This window comes from Parathielavia appendiculata (genome assembly GCF_033297405.1).
Source record: "Parathielavia appendiculata strain CBS 731.68 unplaced genomic scaffold N657scaffold_3, whole genome shotgun sequence".
NCBI classification, from domain to species: Eukaryota; Fungi; Ascomycota; class Sordariomycetes; order Sordariales; family Chaetomiaceae; genus Parathielavia; species Parathielavia appendiculata.
Genome location: NW_026944222.1, coordinates 2,925,197 through 2,939,949, shown reverse-complemented (window position 1 = coordinate 2,939,949; position 14,753 = coordinate 2,925,197). Strand labels below are relative to the sequence as shown.

Sequence of the window (14,753 nt, the reverse complement as noted above, 5' to 3'; positions counted from 1 at the left end):
GGTGAACTGGTTCATTCAAGGGTGCTACAGTAATTCATCGCTCTAGATGAGAAAAGAACACACATTCGATGTTGATTTGAGAACTTTGTAACCCTAACCCAAGTGTGAACGCCCTGACCCTTTCGTGATTGACATGGGCTGCTGTTGTGCTCCGTCATGCTGGAGAAAAATGATGACATTCAAAATGTTCAATCCCGGTATTTCGATCGGCCATCAGCAGCAGCACATCATCCAAGAACGTCGTCGTCGGTCGCCGGAAATGCGGCGACGGGCATACCGCATTAATGTTCTCCTGTATGGAACCATTAGAAACGGCCAGTGCCGTCACCCCCTACACCGATACTTGTACAAAAATGACACACACGATGTCGACAGAATGAACATCTCTCCTTCAGTACTGTGGTTGTAACCAGGATCAGTTGCACTTCATGCGCTTACAAAATACTCGGTAATCTGGTAATATTATTAGCAGCTTATCACGACGTGACAGGCGCACATCCGGGGAGACAATGTTTAGACACAAAGCGACGAATTTCAGAAAAACCTCAAGATTCTGTCTACGGTTCTGAGCAGCGCTGTCAACAAGTCAAGTCAAGTCAAGTCAAGTCAAGTTTCTCGAGACTTGTCAAGTCAAGTCGGTGCATCGACTTGACTTGACAGACTTGACACTAAGTAGGGTTGGGGTATCGAGTAAAAAGTAAGTCAATGTGGGGTTAACTAGCCCAGAATTTGTCCCGATTAAAACTCGGAACATACCGAAAATGGGCATTTTACCCACTCTTCTGGCCCTAACCTACTGCGACGCGTTGCCTGTCGCGTCGATCACCTCCTGGTCAAGGTGGCTGCGCGCCGCTGCAAAGCTCACCCATACTTCCCGTTTGCAATCCTCCCGAATGGCTATCGTCGCTACTAACGATGCCGCACGCGTAGCTCTTGACTCTGACGACATTTCCATTATGCCGAACATCGACTTCGAGAACCCCTTGCACCTCAACGCGTTCGACGCGCTCGGCCGTGCCAAGCGCACCAAGAAGAGCATCAAGGAGCAAATTCGTGATGCCAAAGCCATCACCGATGTGCCCCTCGATCCGAAGCTATACCCGAAGATCCAGGGTCCCGACAATCGGTTTTACCACCTCCGCGCGCATTTCAAAATAAAGGATGGACCTTCCTGGGTTAACGCCCACGGTACGCTGCTCCTACGGCTCACAGGAAACGATTCGAGCTCTACAGACGGCAAGTTCTGGGTCTGTCACGAGTGCTACAACATCTTCGACGCGGAGGCGACAACTTCGCCAGCTAAACACCTCCGACAAAGACACGGTATTACGAAGGATGGCGAACGTCTTGGGGCAAATACTGCGGGCAAGAGATCGTCGCCAGCAATTGACGAGCTCTTCCAAGCTCGAACCACCAAGAAGACGAAACTCCCGCCCCCCCCGCAAAAACTCAAAGCCGCTTCCAAGAGCTCCTAGTCAAGTGGGTTTCCGATTCGGATATCCCATTTTCTGTGGTTGAGCACGAGCACTTCCGGAGCCTACTTTCTCTTCTCAATCCAAGCCACACCGACAACCTCCTCCCAAGAAGCCATGTCACTACACACAACTGGCTAAGAACCCAGTACAATCTCTATTTTGATGCCATCAAAGCCGACATCACCTTGACGCCCAACCCAATCCACATATCCTTTGATGGATGGTCATCCCCCGGAACTGCTGCGTTTTTCGCCGTCGTTGCGCACTACTTCGATGCTGCGGGGAACTTCAACACCCGCTTACTCGCCCTCCCACGTATCAAGGGCACTCACAACGGCGAAAACTTCGCCAAAGGAGTGATTGAGGTGGTCGACCGCTTTGGCTTTCAAGCCAAATTAGGGTGTTTCCAAGCTGACAATGCCGAAAACAACGATACGTGCGTCACCAAACTTCTACGGCACTTCAACCCCCATCTTTGTACGGCGCAGCTCGACCTCATCCGGTCTCTCAAGCGAGTGCGCTGTGTTGGCCACATTTTGAACCTTGTCGCCAGAGCTTTCCTTGATGGCGAAAACAGGGAAGTGATTAAGAGACTAGCAGAGGGCTCAGATGAGCGACTGTCTGCGGAACAAGAGAGGGAGCTTCTCAATACGTGGCGAGAAACTGGGCCAGTGGGTAAACTACACTACCTTGTACACTTCGCCCGCCGTACGCCCCAGCGCAAGGACGCTTTCAACGACTTCACAGAAGGTACCCTAGCACCTTCACCCTGTTAAAAGACAATCATATTCAGGGCTGATGTATTCTTCTTTCTACAGGCAAGCTCACTGAGGCAGAACGCGAGGAAATTGGCGCCATCCTCGTCGACCCTGCAATTCAAAACCTCAGGCTGAAGGCTGACAACGATACCCGCTGGCACTCGGTGTACCATATGATTGAGCGTGCCCTCGTCCTCCGTGATCCCCTCACCAAGTTCAGCGCCCGGTACAATCGATTAGGGGACCTCAGTGACGAAGCCGTACTTTCTTCCGAGGATTGGGCAGTCCTGACAGAGATCAAAGCTCTATTGGCCCCATTCAAGTTCATCACCAAAAAGTTCGAGGGGAGGAAACCCAATCTTTGTGACGTTGTCACCCACATCTTCAGCCTCCACCGGGATCTCAAGCATTTGCACCGAGGATATAGTGCTGAGTTTGAACGGTCGGGAGGGTTTGATAGCTCGATATTTCCGCTTAACAACGAGCGCCCCGCGGGGCAGCTCCCGGCGTTCCCGCCCACTGGGCCCGCTGCGGCACAGCAGCGCCCATGCCGGATTCGCCGCGTGCCCGCCCGGTTTAGTGATTATGACGTCGACCTCCCCGGGATCGGGCTCCGCCGCCCAGTTACCGCCCCTAAGCAACACGGGCCCCTTGTCGAGCTTGGAAATCCTCTTCACGAGGATCTTGAGGTGCCTTCCTTCTCCAGCCTTCAATCTAGCCTCAAATACCCCATTGACAAGCTCGAGAAGTATCTTGACATACTAGATGAGACCCCTGCCTATTGGGCAGCTCATATGCTGCACCCGGGCCGCAGGATGAAGTGGGTGAAGCTGTTTTACGAGGACAACGACAAGAGGATCTTAGAGATTCAGCGGCGGTTTGTGGCCTACTTTGATGCGCACCACCCAGCAGTCGAGCCCGCAGCACGCCCATGCACCCCGGTTCAAGTCCATGGCTTTGGAGATAGCTTCTATGATGCGCCAGTTGCCGGAGGTATTATAGATGAGGTTGGGGAGTATCTACGAGGGCCTGTACACCCCGTTGACAATCCAATACAATGGTGGTTGGCCCGGAAAGACGAGTATCCATGTCTCACGAGTATGGCGCTCGAAATACTCTCGATACCTCCCTGCGCAACGGAATGCGAGCGGACCTTCAGCCCCACTAAGCTCACGATAGGGTCACAACGACACTTACTTGGTGATGGTACCCTTTCAGAGCTTCAATGTGTACGAAATTGGGCGCGGGAGGAGTCCGTTGGGAAGGTTGTGGCCTTATGACAGGCTTGGTGGCCCAGTTTTTGTAATTAACTGGTGTTCGGAATAACCTCCGAGCCTTCTTGGCAAGTCTTCCAAGTTAAGTCAAGTCGGGGGTCGTTCAAGTCAAGTCTTGCACAGATTTGTCAAGTCAAGTCAAGTCTGCCGCCAGACTTGACTTGACTTGACTTGTTGACAGCGCTGGTTCTGAGGTTTCACTCCTTTCCGTACCCACAAGTGATGAACGCTTCCCAGCATATGTGAGGATGAATCGTGCTCGACTCGGCAAGAGACTCCCCCAGATTACAAGCCTCTGCCGCTCAGATGGCCTTTTGCCTTTGTCGCGATTGTCGCCATGCTGCCCTTCATCGCGGCCCTGGAGACAGCCTGCTGTATGCTGCCGGCTGGAATCGACCGTGACCTGGTCCCTGGCTTGGATCCGAAAACATCAGCGCCAACAGCCCGGCGAGTACTGGCAGCCCATCTCACAGCATCATGACGAGGATGCCAGCTTCGAGACGCCAGTTCCAGAATGTGTCGACCCTTGAGTGAGAGGTTGTATTCCAATGGGGGAAGGCTTAATAAGGGCAAGTCAACCTTGCCCTTTCCATCCCTAAGTCCCCAAGTCTCAGATTCAAACCCGCAGTGGTGGCCAGGCACTGCCAGGTGAGCAGGCGGCTTCGAAACCTGACCTTCCCTCACTGTCATGGATACCTTACCTTGCCTAACTTGAAACAGCCCAAGATGCCCCCAAACAACAACACGATTTCCATCCTTCCTTCGTCATCATCCGATACTCATTAATGTCACGATCATCTTAAAGTCGGACAGCCAATCTACAAGTACAATCACCGAGAGCCTGTTAACGACGTTAGATTTGATTTGCCCAACGAAGAATCACCCGTTATCGACCCAGGGAATCACCATCCGCAGCCGGCAGGCACACCTAACGAAAGCTGCTTTCAAAGGAGTCCATGAGAGCGAGGAAGACGCAGGATGGCGGCCCACGGCCCAGGCGATCCTGGACGGGAATCCTATTCCTACCCGCTTGACATTCCGTTACCTTCCGCCACTACGATCACCGCCGCCCCACGGTCCGGGACGTCCTGGTCCACCGTCTCATGGCTGGATTCATGCGCCTCTCGACGGTGCATCCGAGCATCTTCGATGCATACTTGAATTCGACCGTAGCCGGCAAAGAGCAACCCAACATGCCTATTACAGGCTCTAAGGACTGGCACGACTACTCGCACTGGTCTGGATCCAGCAGGGGGGCTCGCAGGCTTCTGGAGGACCTCGAGGTGCTCGATCAAATGCTTTGCACCGACGCCACACCAAATTACTACACCCTAAAACGTAGCACCGTCATGCGCAAGGTACCGTCGAGGGGCCCTTGGCATGAGCAGCTGGTAAACGCCCAGAAGCCGACGTTCTCGATGGAGCCATTTGTACTCGGAGTCTGGCTGACAAATCTTGTCATGAGACACTACCTTGAGATCGACGACATAGCGTTGCGTTTTGGGGTATCTCGTGCTAGACTCCCTCGCCCCCTACAAGGTCCCGGGCCTGGTACCGCAGCACGGAGAAACCACCGACTCTGGAAGCGAAAGGCCTTCGAAGGACTCGGCAAACGGGCTCAGGAACGTAGCCACATGCATTGGGTGGCAGACCATCGGCCCGTCATGGAGAGTTGGAGCCGGAGGATGCCAAGACAGCCCAACTTTCTCTTTACAATGGCGGTGCTTCGTTGCCCACGCTGCGTCAGGCGGCGGACCTACATGCCTGGAGCACCCAAGGGGCCAGCCAGCCACTGCGTGCGAAGTACACACACTGGACGGTCGGCAGGGGAGAGTGCAGGAGAGCCTGAAGTCCCTCGCCTGCCCAGATGGCCGGGCGCCAGAGAATCCGCTTCAGTCGAGGAGTCAGAGTCCCATTCACAAGTCTCCCGGCATTTCCCGTTCTGCGGACAACCCCTCAGAAGCCACCTGGACCTGATTATCCGTCCAGAGATGAGCAGAGATAAACATCATTTCCGGGAAATGGTGCCAAACACAGGCGCCACGGGGGACCGAGATGCTGCCAGCGATGTCCGCGATCGAGGGCGCCAGCGGACAAAAGTTACGAGCGAGCCGCCGCCCGAGACGTATGCCATTTTCCGGGGTGTCTATGACGACTAGAGGGTGCAGCTCATTTACCACCGACGGATGACGCTGTCCCAACTCGTCCGGCGGACACGACCGCGCAGCCTCAGCCGGACACGCATCAAAGAGGTGTTCGACTGGAACACGGACTTGGACTTAACTCTCGCCTCCCTGCTCGACAGGCAGTCGGACCTACGAGGCCACACCCACCAACACTCCCTGCGCAAACTGCACCTCCCGATACCTACCGCACAGTCAAGTGCGCTGCCCCCTGCGGCCACTGCGGCGCGCCAGCCCAAACGACTCCCCGGACTCCTCACCAAAGGAATACCGATACCGCGCGTCCCACAAACCACACGTGCCACCCACGCACCACGTCCACCAAAACCCGCACCTCGCTCCGCAATGCCCCGTAGCCAAGCACAACCGGTGCAAGTGCGTCGCCTTCCCGACCTTCCACACGGTCCGGCAGTGCAGCGTCCCCTGCCGCGCCGCGTGCGGCAACCCCGCCAAACCGGGCACGTTCCGGCACCGCAACGCCATGACGTGCCGCGCGCGCTGCTGCATGTGCGGGCTGCGCGGGCACAGCGGGCGCGACTGCCGCGTGCGGACGTGCCGGTGCGGCGGAGGGGCGCATCTGGGGCAGGACTGCGACTGGAAGCCCGGGTGTTCGGTCGAGGGTTGCGATCGGTACCTGTGGGGGATCCACTGCCGCGCGTGCGGGAGCCCCGAGAGGCCGTTTGTTGGGTGGCGGTGCAGGAGGTGCTTGTTGGGGTCGTCCGACTCTGGTGGGAAGAAGCCACCACTACCATCCGCGGAGGAGGAGTTCAGGGATGACGGGAGAAAGGGAAGCGGAGGAGGCAGAGAAGGAGACTGACTGTCCCGGAGGAAGAGAAGGAGGAGGAAGGAAAGGGTGGGCTGGCAGAAAGTTCGGGGAGTCGTCAGGACGTCACGGCTGCAGAACCCAGCGTAGAAAGTCCCGCAAATGTGTCATTGCCAGCAGGGGAGGGGCAAGGAGTGGGAGAATCACAAGCGGACGTGTATCAAGGCGTCCAGAGCATCTTTGGCGATCCGCGCGCAGGGAGCTCGACGGGCAGATGATTGTCAAGCCTGCATACAGCAGATATGATATTGAGGAATGTGCAATCCGTGCAACAGCGTTGACTTTCCATCACGGCGCCGAAATCCATGCCAGAAGCAAAAGATACGAGTCCATCACTGGGTCAAGATTTGAAGCAGACAGTGTTGTTACCATAGGTAAATCGCCATAGTTCTGGGTACCTAATCTGGTTTTTTGACTCAACTGTTGGTCATCGCAGGGAGCCCGATCCGGCGGCAGAGTACCTGGCAAACTCCGTCCCAAATATATGTATGGCGAAGAACGGCCCTAACTCCCACCATCCAAAAACTCCATCGCGCAGACCCAATGCAGATATCCAGCAAGTACCAGCCACCAAGTGACATCCCAAAGCAATTCCAAGCACGGTATACACCCTCGCGTATTTCACCTCCCCAGTCCTCCAGGACAGCCAGACACGACTCCAACAAGCGAAACACAAATCCCAATCCTACACCAAGCAACACAAACGCGGAATAAGATCACTAGGGAAATCCAGCATCAATCGTCATCCTCCCACCCCCCACCGCCTATTCCCCCACCACCCCCATCCAAATAATCCATCTCCTCGCCTTCTTCGTCCAGTCCCCCATCCGTCATCTCCACCTCCACCCTCGTCCCCAGCGCTTCCCTCCCCTGGCGAATCATGCTCAGCAACCGCGCATTGAACGCGTCCACCCTGGCGTCGGCGTCCCGCTCTGCGGCAAGTCTCCTTTGCGCCAGCTGTCTGGCCTCGGCGTCTAGGCGGGGGCTGGTCGCCGTATTACCCTGCCATGTTGTCGTCGTCGAATTCGTCGTCGTCGTCGCCAGCAGCATGGCGCTCTGTCTGCGATTGGAGGTTACCGAGGAGGAGGACTGGTTGCGGCGGTGGTGGTGATGGTGGGCGGCGAGTTTGGTCGGGGAGGTCGGGCGGGTGCTGGACAGGCCTAGGCTTAGGCTGGAGCGGGTGTGGGTGTAGGATTGTCGGCTCGAGGGCCGGGAGGCGGTGGATTTGCGGGCTGATGTGGATGTTGTTGTTGTTACTGGGAGCGCGAATGGTTTCGAGTTGTAGCTGCTTTGAGGACTTGGCTGGATTGGGACGGGGATGCGGCTTGTGCGGGGTGAGGCGAGCGACGAGCGAGGGGAGGCAAAGCTCGCTGGCTCGCGGGGCGTGAGGTTTGGTGAGCCGATGTGGGAGATGCGTAGTGAAGGGCGGGCTCCTGCTCGTGAAAGGCTTGATGTCCCGCCCGTGAATCGTTGAGATGGCGCGGCGATGCGGCGGTGAGCGCTGGCAGATGTTTGAGAATAGTATCCTGACCGAGGCTTAGCTAATCCGCCGGGCCTAGCAGCAACCGCCTTGACTTCAGCAGCAAACCGCGTCGGCTGTGTGTTGCCGGGCTCGTCCACCACCACCCAATTTTTCAGCTCGTCATTGTTCGCGCTGACCTGCCGGCGTTTAGCCGCAGGTCGGGGGGTTGAGTCGGGGGAGCTGAGATCGTGTAATACAGGCGAATTAGGAGTCTGCGATATGGGATGGAAGTATGCCGGTGGCGATACTGGGGGAAAGTATGCCGGCAGTTCAGGATCCATGGGAGTGTCGTCGGCCAATGGACGAGATGCATCGGGCCCAGGAGGTGACGATGTGCCCGTGGTCTCGGTTACTATGGCCCCGTTCACATTATAACCTTGACCACCTCCAGCATGGAACCCCCGAAACGCCCCTTTTTTGCAGAACTCCCAGACCTTGCCCACCATGTCTCCTATTGTTTGTAGACTGAACAGGTTCCACCCTGTCAACATCGGCGCGCTTCTTGTTGCCGGTCCTCGCCAAGATTGGGAGTCAGGTTCAGGGTCGGATTTTGGACCTAATGCTCTCCTGTAGTCGACGTCCGAGTAGACACTGTCTTCCAGGAGGCCATTCTCTGCGCCCGCTGGAGGTCCTGCGGGCGTGCTAATCTGGCCCGCCAAGGTATACCGAAACTCCCGACTCCGCCCTTCGCCCCGAGCCTCAATCTCATCCATGTTCGCATTCCAATCCAGCGGCGTCGAGTCTTCCATCCTTGTCCGTTTCCGTTTCGCGGCGCCTGCGCTTTGTGCGGTTGACATGGAGATATCGGAGAACAGACTTCCAGTCGACTTGGCTAGGTTGTAGCTCGACGCTGACGGCGAAGCGGGTGGGCGGAAAACGTTGGCGTGGAGCGGCTGGCCGGATCTCGACGATGGGTCAAAAGTGAAACCCCCGGTGGGTTGGAATTGTGGTGCAAACGACATGATGCGCGGACCGGAGCTGGTGTCCGGACCTATCGGATGCCCGACTCAATTCGATGCCTGATGCGTCTCACGCAGCGCCAGCCAACTCGAGGCTAGAAGTCAGAGCAAGATTTCGTGGCCGGGGTCGCAGGTTGCGGTGGCTTTCGGGAACCGGGTTATGAGACGCGAGGCGCTGGTTGTGTGCCGAGTCTGCGAGGACCTCTTTTCTTTTGTTTTCTTCGAAGACTGCGAAGCACGGTTCTCGTTGCGCCAAAGGAGCGTGATCATGGAGCGGGGTGTCGGACACAGATGTTGAGGTGCAGCAACAGAGCTGCCACGGGCAACCAACCAGAGCCCGGCCGATAGTTACCCGGCTTGTATCGTCTTAGCAATTCGTAACGATGGCCTTGGATTGAGTTTCGAGCCACTACTGCGCCGTTCCAGGTTGCTTGAAAGTGGTTGCAACCTTGGGTCCGAGAAATCAAAGTCAACGAAGACCATGGATCGGCGCTTGTGCAGCCCCTAGGCGGAGCAACCAACTCTGTCGCAGCGGGAATGGAAGCAGACCTGGTTCTGTCGCTTTTTTGGACCGGAGCTGGATTTGAGAGGGTGGATTCGATGAGTCCGTCTCAGTCGGTATAAGACGAAGGACTGATGAATGTTGATGAAAGGTCACACGTCGTTCTTGCGACTGTGGCTCCACGTCAAAGTGGATGCTTCAACCTTTCTGGAAAATCGAGTGTGGACTGTGGAGACAGTGGCTGCAACTCTGTCCTCCGTACAGTGGTAGGGCGGTCTGCCAGAAGATTATTAAACCTGACCCTATCTTCGCAGCCGCAACATTTTCCTGAAAGGGCTCGGAAAACCTATCAGCATCAATGAGGTGTCTGTATGGTTGCCGTGGCAAAGGAAGCGTTGTTTTCTTCGGTTGGAGAATAACGTTTAACGGCAAGCTGCCAAGCAAGTCGGCACTTTCTGCAACGGACGCGATGTGGGAACCTCCACACTTCCCCAACTGCACGGCAGCGAGATGATAACGGGCGCTACGAAGTCCAGTGAGAGGACCAAATCAATAAGACAGGTTACACACGTAGAGGAGTCCAAATTGTGTCATTCGTCCCAGTTCGCATGACTAATTATGACATCATGCTCATCTGTGACTTCTAGAACCTTGCGGTATCGTCTCTCGCCAAACGAGCGCCAAATCCGTGAAACAAGCCGCACGCCCATACCCGGTCCCTCTATGGCAACCTCTGACATAAACGCCAATCAACCTGAAGTGTCCGAAGACGCGCGACATCTACTCCTTTCTGTAGTATGCATCCTGCATCGCTGCCTTTTCGGGTGCGACGCCGCCCTCCACACCCGCCTCGCCATGGACATGGGCCTGCCCGGCCCAGAACTCCTCGCGCTCCTTCATGATCTCCTCGGCCCACGCCTTCACCTCGTCCAGCACGATCTTGGTCTTGACGTAGGCGAACTCTCCCAGATCGAGCCGCCCCTTGCCGCGCTTCTCGTACTCCACCATCTGCAGGAGCAGTTCCATCTTGTCAATGTCGTGCACGAAGAGGCTGTCGAGCGTCTGCGAGTCTTCGTACTCCTGCCAAATGGCGCGGATCTCAGATCCGACCCTGCCACCGTCCACCTTGCCCAGCAACCGCTGTGTGATGTAGTCCATGGTCGAGGCCTCGCGCCGGCTCTTCTCGGGCTTGGTGACATCGTCGACGGGCGTGATGTCGCCGACGACTGACTCGGCCATGTCGTGGATCAGGCACATCTTCATGCACTTGGCCATGTCTAGCCGCGCTGCGAGAGCCGGCGGCGCGAGCATGCTCATCATGGACATCCGGTACATGTGGTCCGAGATGGACTCGCCCCTGCAACCCCCGGCGTCGTTAGCGACAGCGCCTGGTGAAGAGCGCAAAGCAGTGCCGAGGAAACCCACCGGTCGATCCCAAACCGCCGCCAACCCTCCCGCTTCGTCGTCTTCAGGCGCTCGAGAATGTGGAAGTACCCAATTGGCGAACTTGTCCCTTCTGCCGGTTTGCCTGTAGGGATCGTGTCGAGCACCTTATCCACCGTCCACGGACCGGTGATGGTCGGGTTCGGGTTAGGGACGACTCCCACATCCTGGTTGGGATCCCCCTTTTCGTTTGCTAGCCAGCTCGGTGACATGGTAGCTGCAGAGGTTGTTCTGGGCTGGCGCGGAGCGAGGGCTCGTTGCGATGCGGCGTGTTTAGAATGTCTGGACGTAAGCGGGAGGCGGTTGTTCTTGTTTTGCGTTGGGAAGAGGTGCAAACATTGAAGAATGAACAGTCAACAGACCGGCGAGGGGTCTTCATCAACAATGCCCCACAGGCTGAGCCAGGCAACGAACAGGGTTCTGGAACCAACAATCGAGCTCTGCTCGTGATTCGAGCGCGCTAGCAGGCCCGGCCCGGCAGTGGCCGGCTTGAGTGGTTGCAGCAGGTGATGTCATTCTGCAACCAAAACACCATCCAAATGCGAGCCCCGCAGATAACCCATCGTTTGTTTACTCTCCGACAACAGGGACAATGTCAGAGCTTGGTCTTTCGCATATCCAGCCTCACTTCCAGACATTGAGCACATGTCCGCTCCGATCCAACACAGCTCCAGCAAACTAAGAGACTCTCCGTGTTGCTTGAGGGTTAGGGTTTGTGATGCTCACTATAGCACGGCAACCTAGCCTGTATCTGTGTTGAACCTTGCTCTAGTAATAGGTATAGTACCGTACCGAGTACCTACCCTGTCCCTCAATGCAGATTGAGTGCTCCATGTCAAGTATAGAGTTCACAATCCTGCGTATCACCGTCTCTCGCACCCTCTCAAGAACAAACCGCACCCCTTCTCACTTCTCAAACCTTCACAGAAACGAACCAGGCTATGAAACCAACCACTCCCACAAATTCCGCGGCATCAAACTCACACCCGGCCTCCGTCTAAATGCCCCGTCACCCCGGTCCCAGATTTACAGACCGCCGCCGCCGCCTCTGCCGTCCTCTTATCCAACCCAGCCACTTGTCAGACTGAGACCAGTTGCCGTGCAGCTCCCGGCCCCGATGTACCTGCGTACCATGGATGGCATAGGCGATGTGGGCGATGGCACCGGACCGGTTTGGGATGAATCACCTTGCGGTGCACCTCCTCCTCGTCCTCTCGCCCGCCCTCTGCCACCGCAAGGTCCATGACTCCTCGGCTCGGACTGAAATCACTGCGGAGGCTTGCATCTGGAGGATTAGGCGCTGGAGGGCCTGGTTTCGGTGAGCTTGGGTGATAGAAGCTGGCGTGCTGTACTATGTGCTGTTTCGGCAAATGCTGCCCTTGATAAATCTGGACCACCGTGCTGCTGCTAATTCCAGAAAACGGCATGTTTGGTTAAGTGGTCGATGGCGTAACGTTAAGGTCGCCGCCACTCTTGACATCAAGAGTACAATTTCCACGGTGGGTGATGGTTCATGGCAATATTTCTGAGCACTTGTAGGGTCGCTTTCTAGTAGCGTGAGTGGCCACTACCGCGGACAGGCATGTCTGTAGCATCTCGTCTATGTTCTTGGGGTGGCCAAGACTGTCAACCTTTCCTTTTTTATTCATTTTCCTTTCCTGTGTCCGAAGCCATTTATTGTCAAGCATAAGGCTTAAGGCCAGGGGAATAGGGAAACGGCGCCCGCAGTGGCCGATCCACAAGTCCAGTCAGGGGAATTCTCGGATGGCTCTGGACGAGGGAAGGCAACTAGGTACAGAGACGAGTGCGCGGAATGTCGTGGCATAGGAATGTTACTACTCAGACAGCGTCCGCGCCATCCAGACCGGGAGTCGAGGGTCTGAACGCTGTCGGGTTATTGCTTATGTGCAACATGGGTGTTTGTTGAGTGCAGCTGATGGTACATACGATAAGGGCGGCAGACCCCTGCCCCTTGCAGCTGAGCCGCAGCCTCGTTTTCAGCTGCATGCATTAACGCGCCGCGGCCCCACCAAATCGTCGACCTGTCAACGTCAGACCATCTCTCACGCGTCAACGTTAAGAGCAGCTGCAGCGCCTGCCATGGCTGCTTGCGTGTTTGGTTCCCAGTTTGCAAACGTCAAGCTTCGGTCTCCCTCATGAGAGGCCCAACAACACGATGAAGCCCAAAACGGCGGCCCGTCGCCCACGAATCTTCCGCACACTCCTCTCGCGCTCGACTCTACTGAAAACCGTCCTGCTCTTCTTCATCTGGACAATAATTGAGGCGCATATCAGTTACTACCACATCGAACGCGCGGAAAGAGAAAGCAAAACACGCGCTGTCTTGACTAAACCGACGCGCGTCTTCATCGCGAGCCTCCACTGGAACAACGAGGAGGTCCTCCGATCCGACTGGAACAAGGGCGTGGTCGACCTGGTCAAGGCCCTGGGCCCGGAGAATGTCTTTGTCAGCGTCTATGAGAGCGGCAGCTGGGACGACTCTAAGGGTGCCCTGCGCGAGCTCGACCGTGAGCTCGAGAAGACGGGTGTTGGGAAGAAGATCGTCTTGGACGAGGAGACGCATGAAGACCTGATCGCTAAACCGACAAATGAAAAAGAGGGCTGGATTAATGTTCCTGCCTATGGAAGGAGGATGCCTAGAAGGATACCCTACCTCTCCAGGCTTCGGAATCTTTCGCTACAGCCACTACGGGAGCTTGCCATGAACGGGACCATGTTTGATCACGTCCTGTTCCTGGGTGATGTCGTGTTCACTGTAAAGCTGACCCATTTAATCTTCCCTCCCAAATTATTCGGCTGCTGACACAAACCCAGGTCCCGGACATCCTCGCCCTCCTCAACACCAACGACGGCCACTACGCGGCAGCCTGCTCGCTCGACTTCAGCAAACCGCCCTACTTCTACGACACATTCGCCCTCCGCGACATCCACGGCCACGAGCATGCCTCACAGACCTGGCCGTACTTCAGGGCGTCCCAGTCCCGCAGAGCCATGATTCACGCCCGACCGGTCCCCGTATCCAGCTGCTGGAACGGCATCGGTATGTTGCTTTCTCCTCCAGCCCCTTTTTTCCCTCCCGCCCCCACATCGCCAAGAACTGATAATGATGGAAATCCCTAGTCGCCATGCCTGCCACCACCTTCACCGGCATCCGCGGCCTCCAGTTCCGCGGCCTCCTGGACTCGCTCGCCGCCGCCCACCTCGAGGCCTCCGAGTGCTGCCTGGTGCACGCCGACAACCCAGGCTCGCGCACCAAGGGCGTCTTTGTCAACCCGACCGTGCGAGTCGGGTATAGCAGGGCGGCGTACGACGCCGTGCATGCTCCGGAGAACAGAGGAGGAGGAGGAGGTAGTTGGCTGACGCTGGGGGAAGTGTATTTTGGGTTGTGGAGGAATCGGATTGCGCGGTGGCTTACCACGCCGTGGTTTGAGGAGTGGGAAGTGAGACGGAGGATAGAAAGATGGGAAGAGGGTGGGGAGGGGAGGAGGGAGAAGGGCGGGTTTTGTGTGGTGGATGAGATGCAGATTGTGGTGCATAATGGGTGGAAGCATTTGTGATGGGGATATGGTTTGATACATAGAGTTTTGGGAATAGTTAGCCCATGTTGTCTTGAACTTTAGATATGAAATACCCTTTGTGATACGTTTGTTCTGGTCCGGTTTGGTGATGTCTGTGTTCCTTTCCGTCCGTGCAGGTCTTGCCGTGATCTGATGCCATCCATCATCGAGTGGACTGTGTGTATCGAGTGGACTGTGTGTATCGAGTGGACTGTGTGTATCGAGTGGACTGTGTG

General features: G+C 56.3%; 9 protein-coding genes across 9 annotated transcripts; 6 read left to right on the top strand and 3 right to left on the bottom strand.

Moving 5' to 3' along the window:
* Positions 1-761: 761 nt before the first annotated feature.
* Positions 762-1,475, top strand: N657DRAFT_632558 (uncharacterized protein; the record flags this gene model as incomplete). Its single annotated transcript, XM_062791147.1, has 1 exon — positions 762-1,475. One exon carries the CDS (start codon positions 762-764, stop codon positions 1,473-1,475), a length of 714 nt encoding a protein of 237 aa, XP_062650274.1.
* A 994-nt stretch (positions 1,476-2,469) lies between these two features.
* On the bottom strand, positions 2,470-3,186 carry N657DRAFT_632557 (uncharacterized protein; the record flags this gene model as incomplete). The annotated part of the gene is made up of 3 exons (XM_062791146.1): positions 2,470-2,538; positions 2,614-2,994; positions 3,124-3,186. 3 exons carry the CDS (start codon positions 3,184-3,186, stop codon positions 2,470-2,472), a joined length of 513 nt encoding a protein of 170 aa, XP_062650273.1.
* A 35-nt stretch (positions 3,187-3,221) lies between these two features.
* On the top strand, positions 3,222-3,552 carry N657DRAFT_643289 (uncharacterized protein; the record flags this gene model as incomplete). The annotated part of the gene is made up of 1 exon (XM_062792522.1): positions 3,222-3,552. A coding segment is annotated over one exon (171 nt), but the record flags the coding sequence as incomplete, so codon positions are not given.
* A 1,148-nt stretch (positions 3,553-4,700) lies between these two features.
* Positions 4,701-5,599, top strand: N657DRAFT_670509 (uncharacterized protein; the record flags this gene model as incomplete). The annotated part of the gene is made up of 3 exons (XM_062795547.1): positions 4,701-4,937; positions 4,999-5,133; positions 5,335-5,599. 3 exons carry the CDS (start codon positions 4,701-4,703, stop codon positions 5,482-5,484), a joined length of 522 nt encoding a protein of 173 aa, XP_062650271.1. The 3' UTR covers positions 5,485-5,599.
* Positions 5,600-8,277: 2,678 nt separating this feature from the next.
* On the bottom strand, positions 8,278-8,997 carry N657DRAFT_534348 (uncharacterized protein; the record flags this gene model as incomplete). Its single annotated transcript, XM_062787761.1, has 2 exons — positions 8,278-8,602; positions 8,702-8,997. Coding segments are annotated over 2 exons (621 nt in total), but the record flags the coding sequence as incomplete, so codon positions are not given.
* Positions 8,998-10,276: 1,279 nt separating this feature from the next.
* Positions 10,277-11,151, bottom strand: N657DRAFT_567408 (uncharacterized protein; the record flags this gene model as incomplete). Its single annotated transcript, XM_062788508.1, has 2 exons — positions 10,277-10,853; positions 10,922-11,151. 2 exons carry the CDS (start codon positions 11,149-11,151, stop codon positions 10,277-10,279), a joined length of 807 nt encoding a protein of 268 aa, XP_062650269.1.
* A 461-nt stretch (positions 11,152-11,612) lies between these two features.
* Positions 11,613-12,565, top strand: N657DRAFT_643287 (uncharacterized protein). Its single transcript, XM_062792521.1, has one exon. It carries the CDS (start codon positions 11,754-11,756, stop codon positions 12,183-12,185), a length of 432 nt encoding a protein of 143 aa, XP_062650268.1. The 5' UTR covers positions 11,613-11,753; the 3' UTR covers positions 12,186-12,565.
* Positions 12,566-13,013: 448 nt separating this feature from the next.
* N657DRAFT_643286 (glycosyltransferase family 69 protein) lies at positions 13,014-14,203 on the top strand. The gene is made up of 2 exons (XM_062792520.1): positions 13,014-13,715; positions 13,775-14,203. The coding sequence occupies exons 1-2, from the start codon at positions 13,116-13,118 to the stop codon at positions 14,078-14,080; spliced, it is 906 nt and encodes a 301-aa protein (XP_062650267.1). The 5' UTR covers positions 13,014-13,115; the 3' UTR covers positions 14,081-14,203.
* Positions 14,080-14,593, top strand: N657DRAFT_643285 (glycosyltransferase family 69 protein). Its single transcript, XM_062792519.1, has one exon. The coding sequence runs from the start codon at positions 14,086-14,088 to the stop codon at positions 14,515-14,517; it is 432 nt and encodes a 143-aa protein (XP_062650266.1). The 5' UTR covers positions 14,080-14,085; the 3' UTR covers positions 14,518-14,593.
* Positions 14,594-14,753: the final 160 nt, after the last annotated feature.

Bases quoted from the DNA above. Each gene is read 5' to 3' on its own strand.
- N657DRAFT_643287 (XM_062792521.1), top strand. From the start codon at position 11,754: ATGCAGATTGAGTGCTCCATGTCAAGTATAGAGTTCACAATCCTGCGT.
- N657DRAFT_643286 (XM_062792520.1), top strand. From the start codon at position 13,116: ATGAAGCCCAAAACGGCGGCCCGTCGCCCACGAATCTTCCGCACACTC. The intron at 13,716-13,774 runs GTAAAGCTGACC...ACACAAACCCAG, and splicing joins TGGGTGATGTCGTGTTCACT to GTCCCGGACATCCTCGCCCT.
- N657DRAFT_643285 (XM_062792519.1), top strand. From the start codon at position 14,086: ATGCCTGCCACCACCTTCACCGGCATCCGCGGCCTCCAGTTCCGCGGC.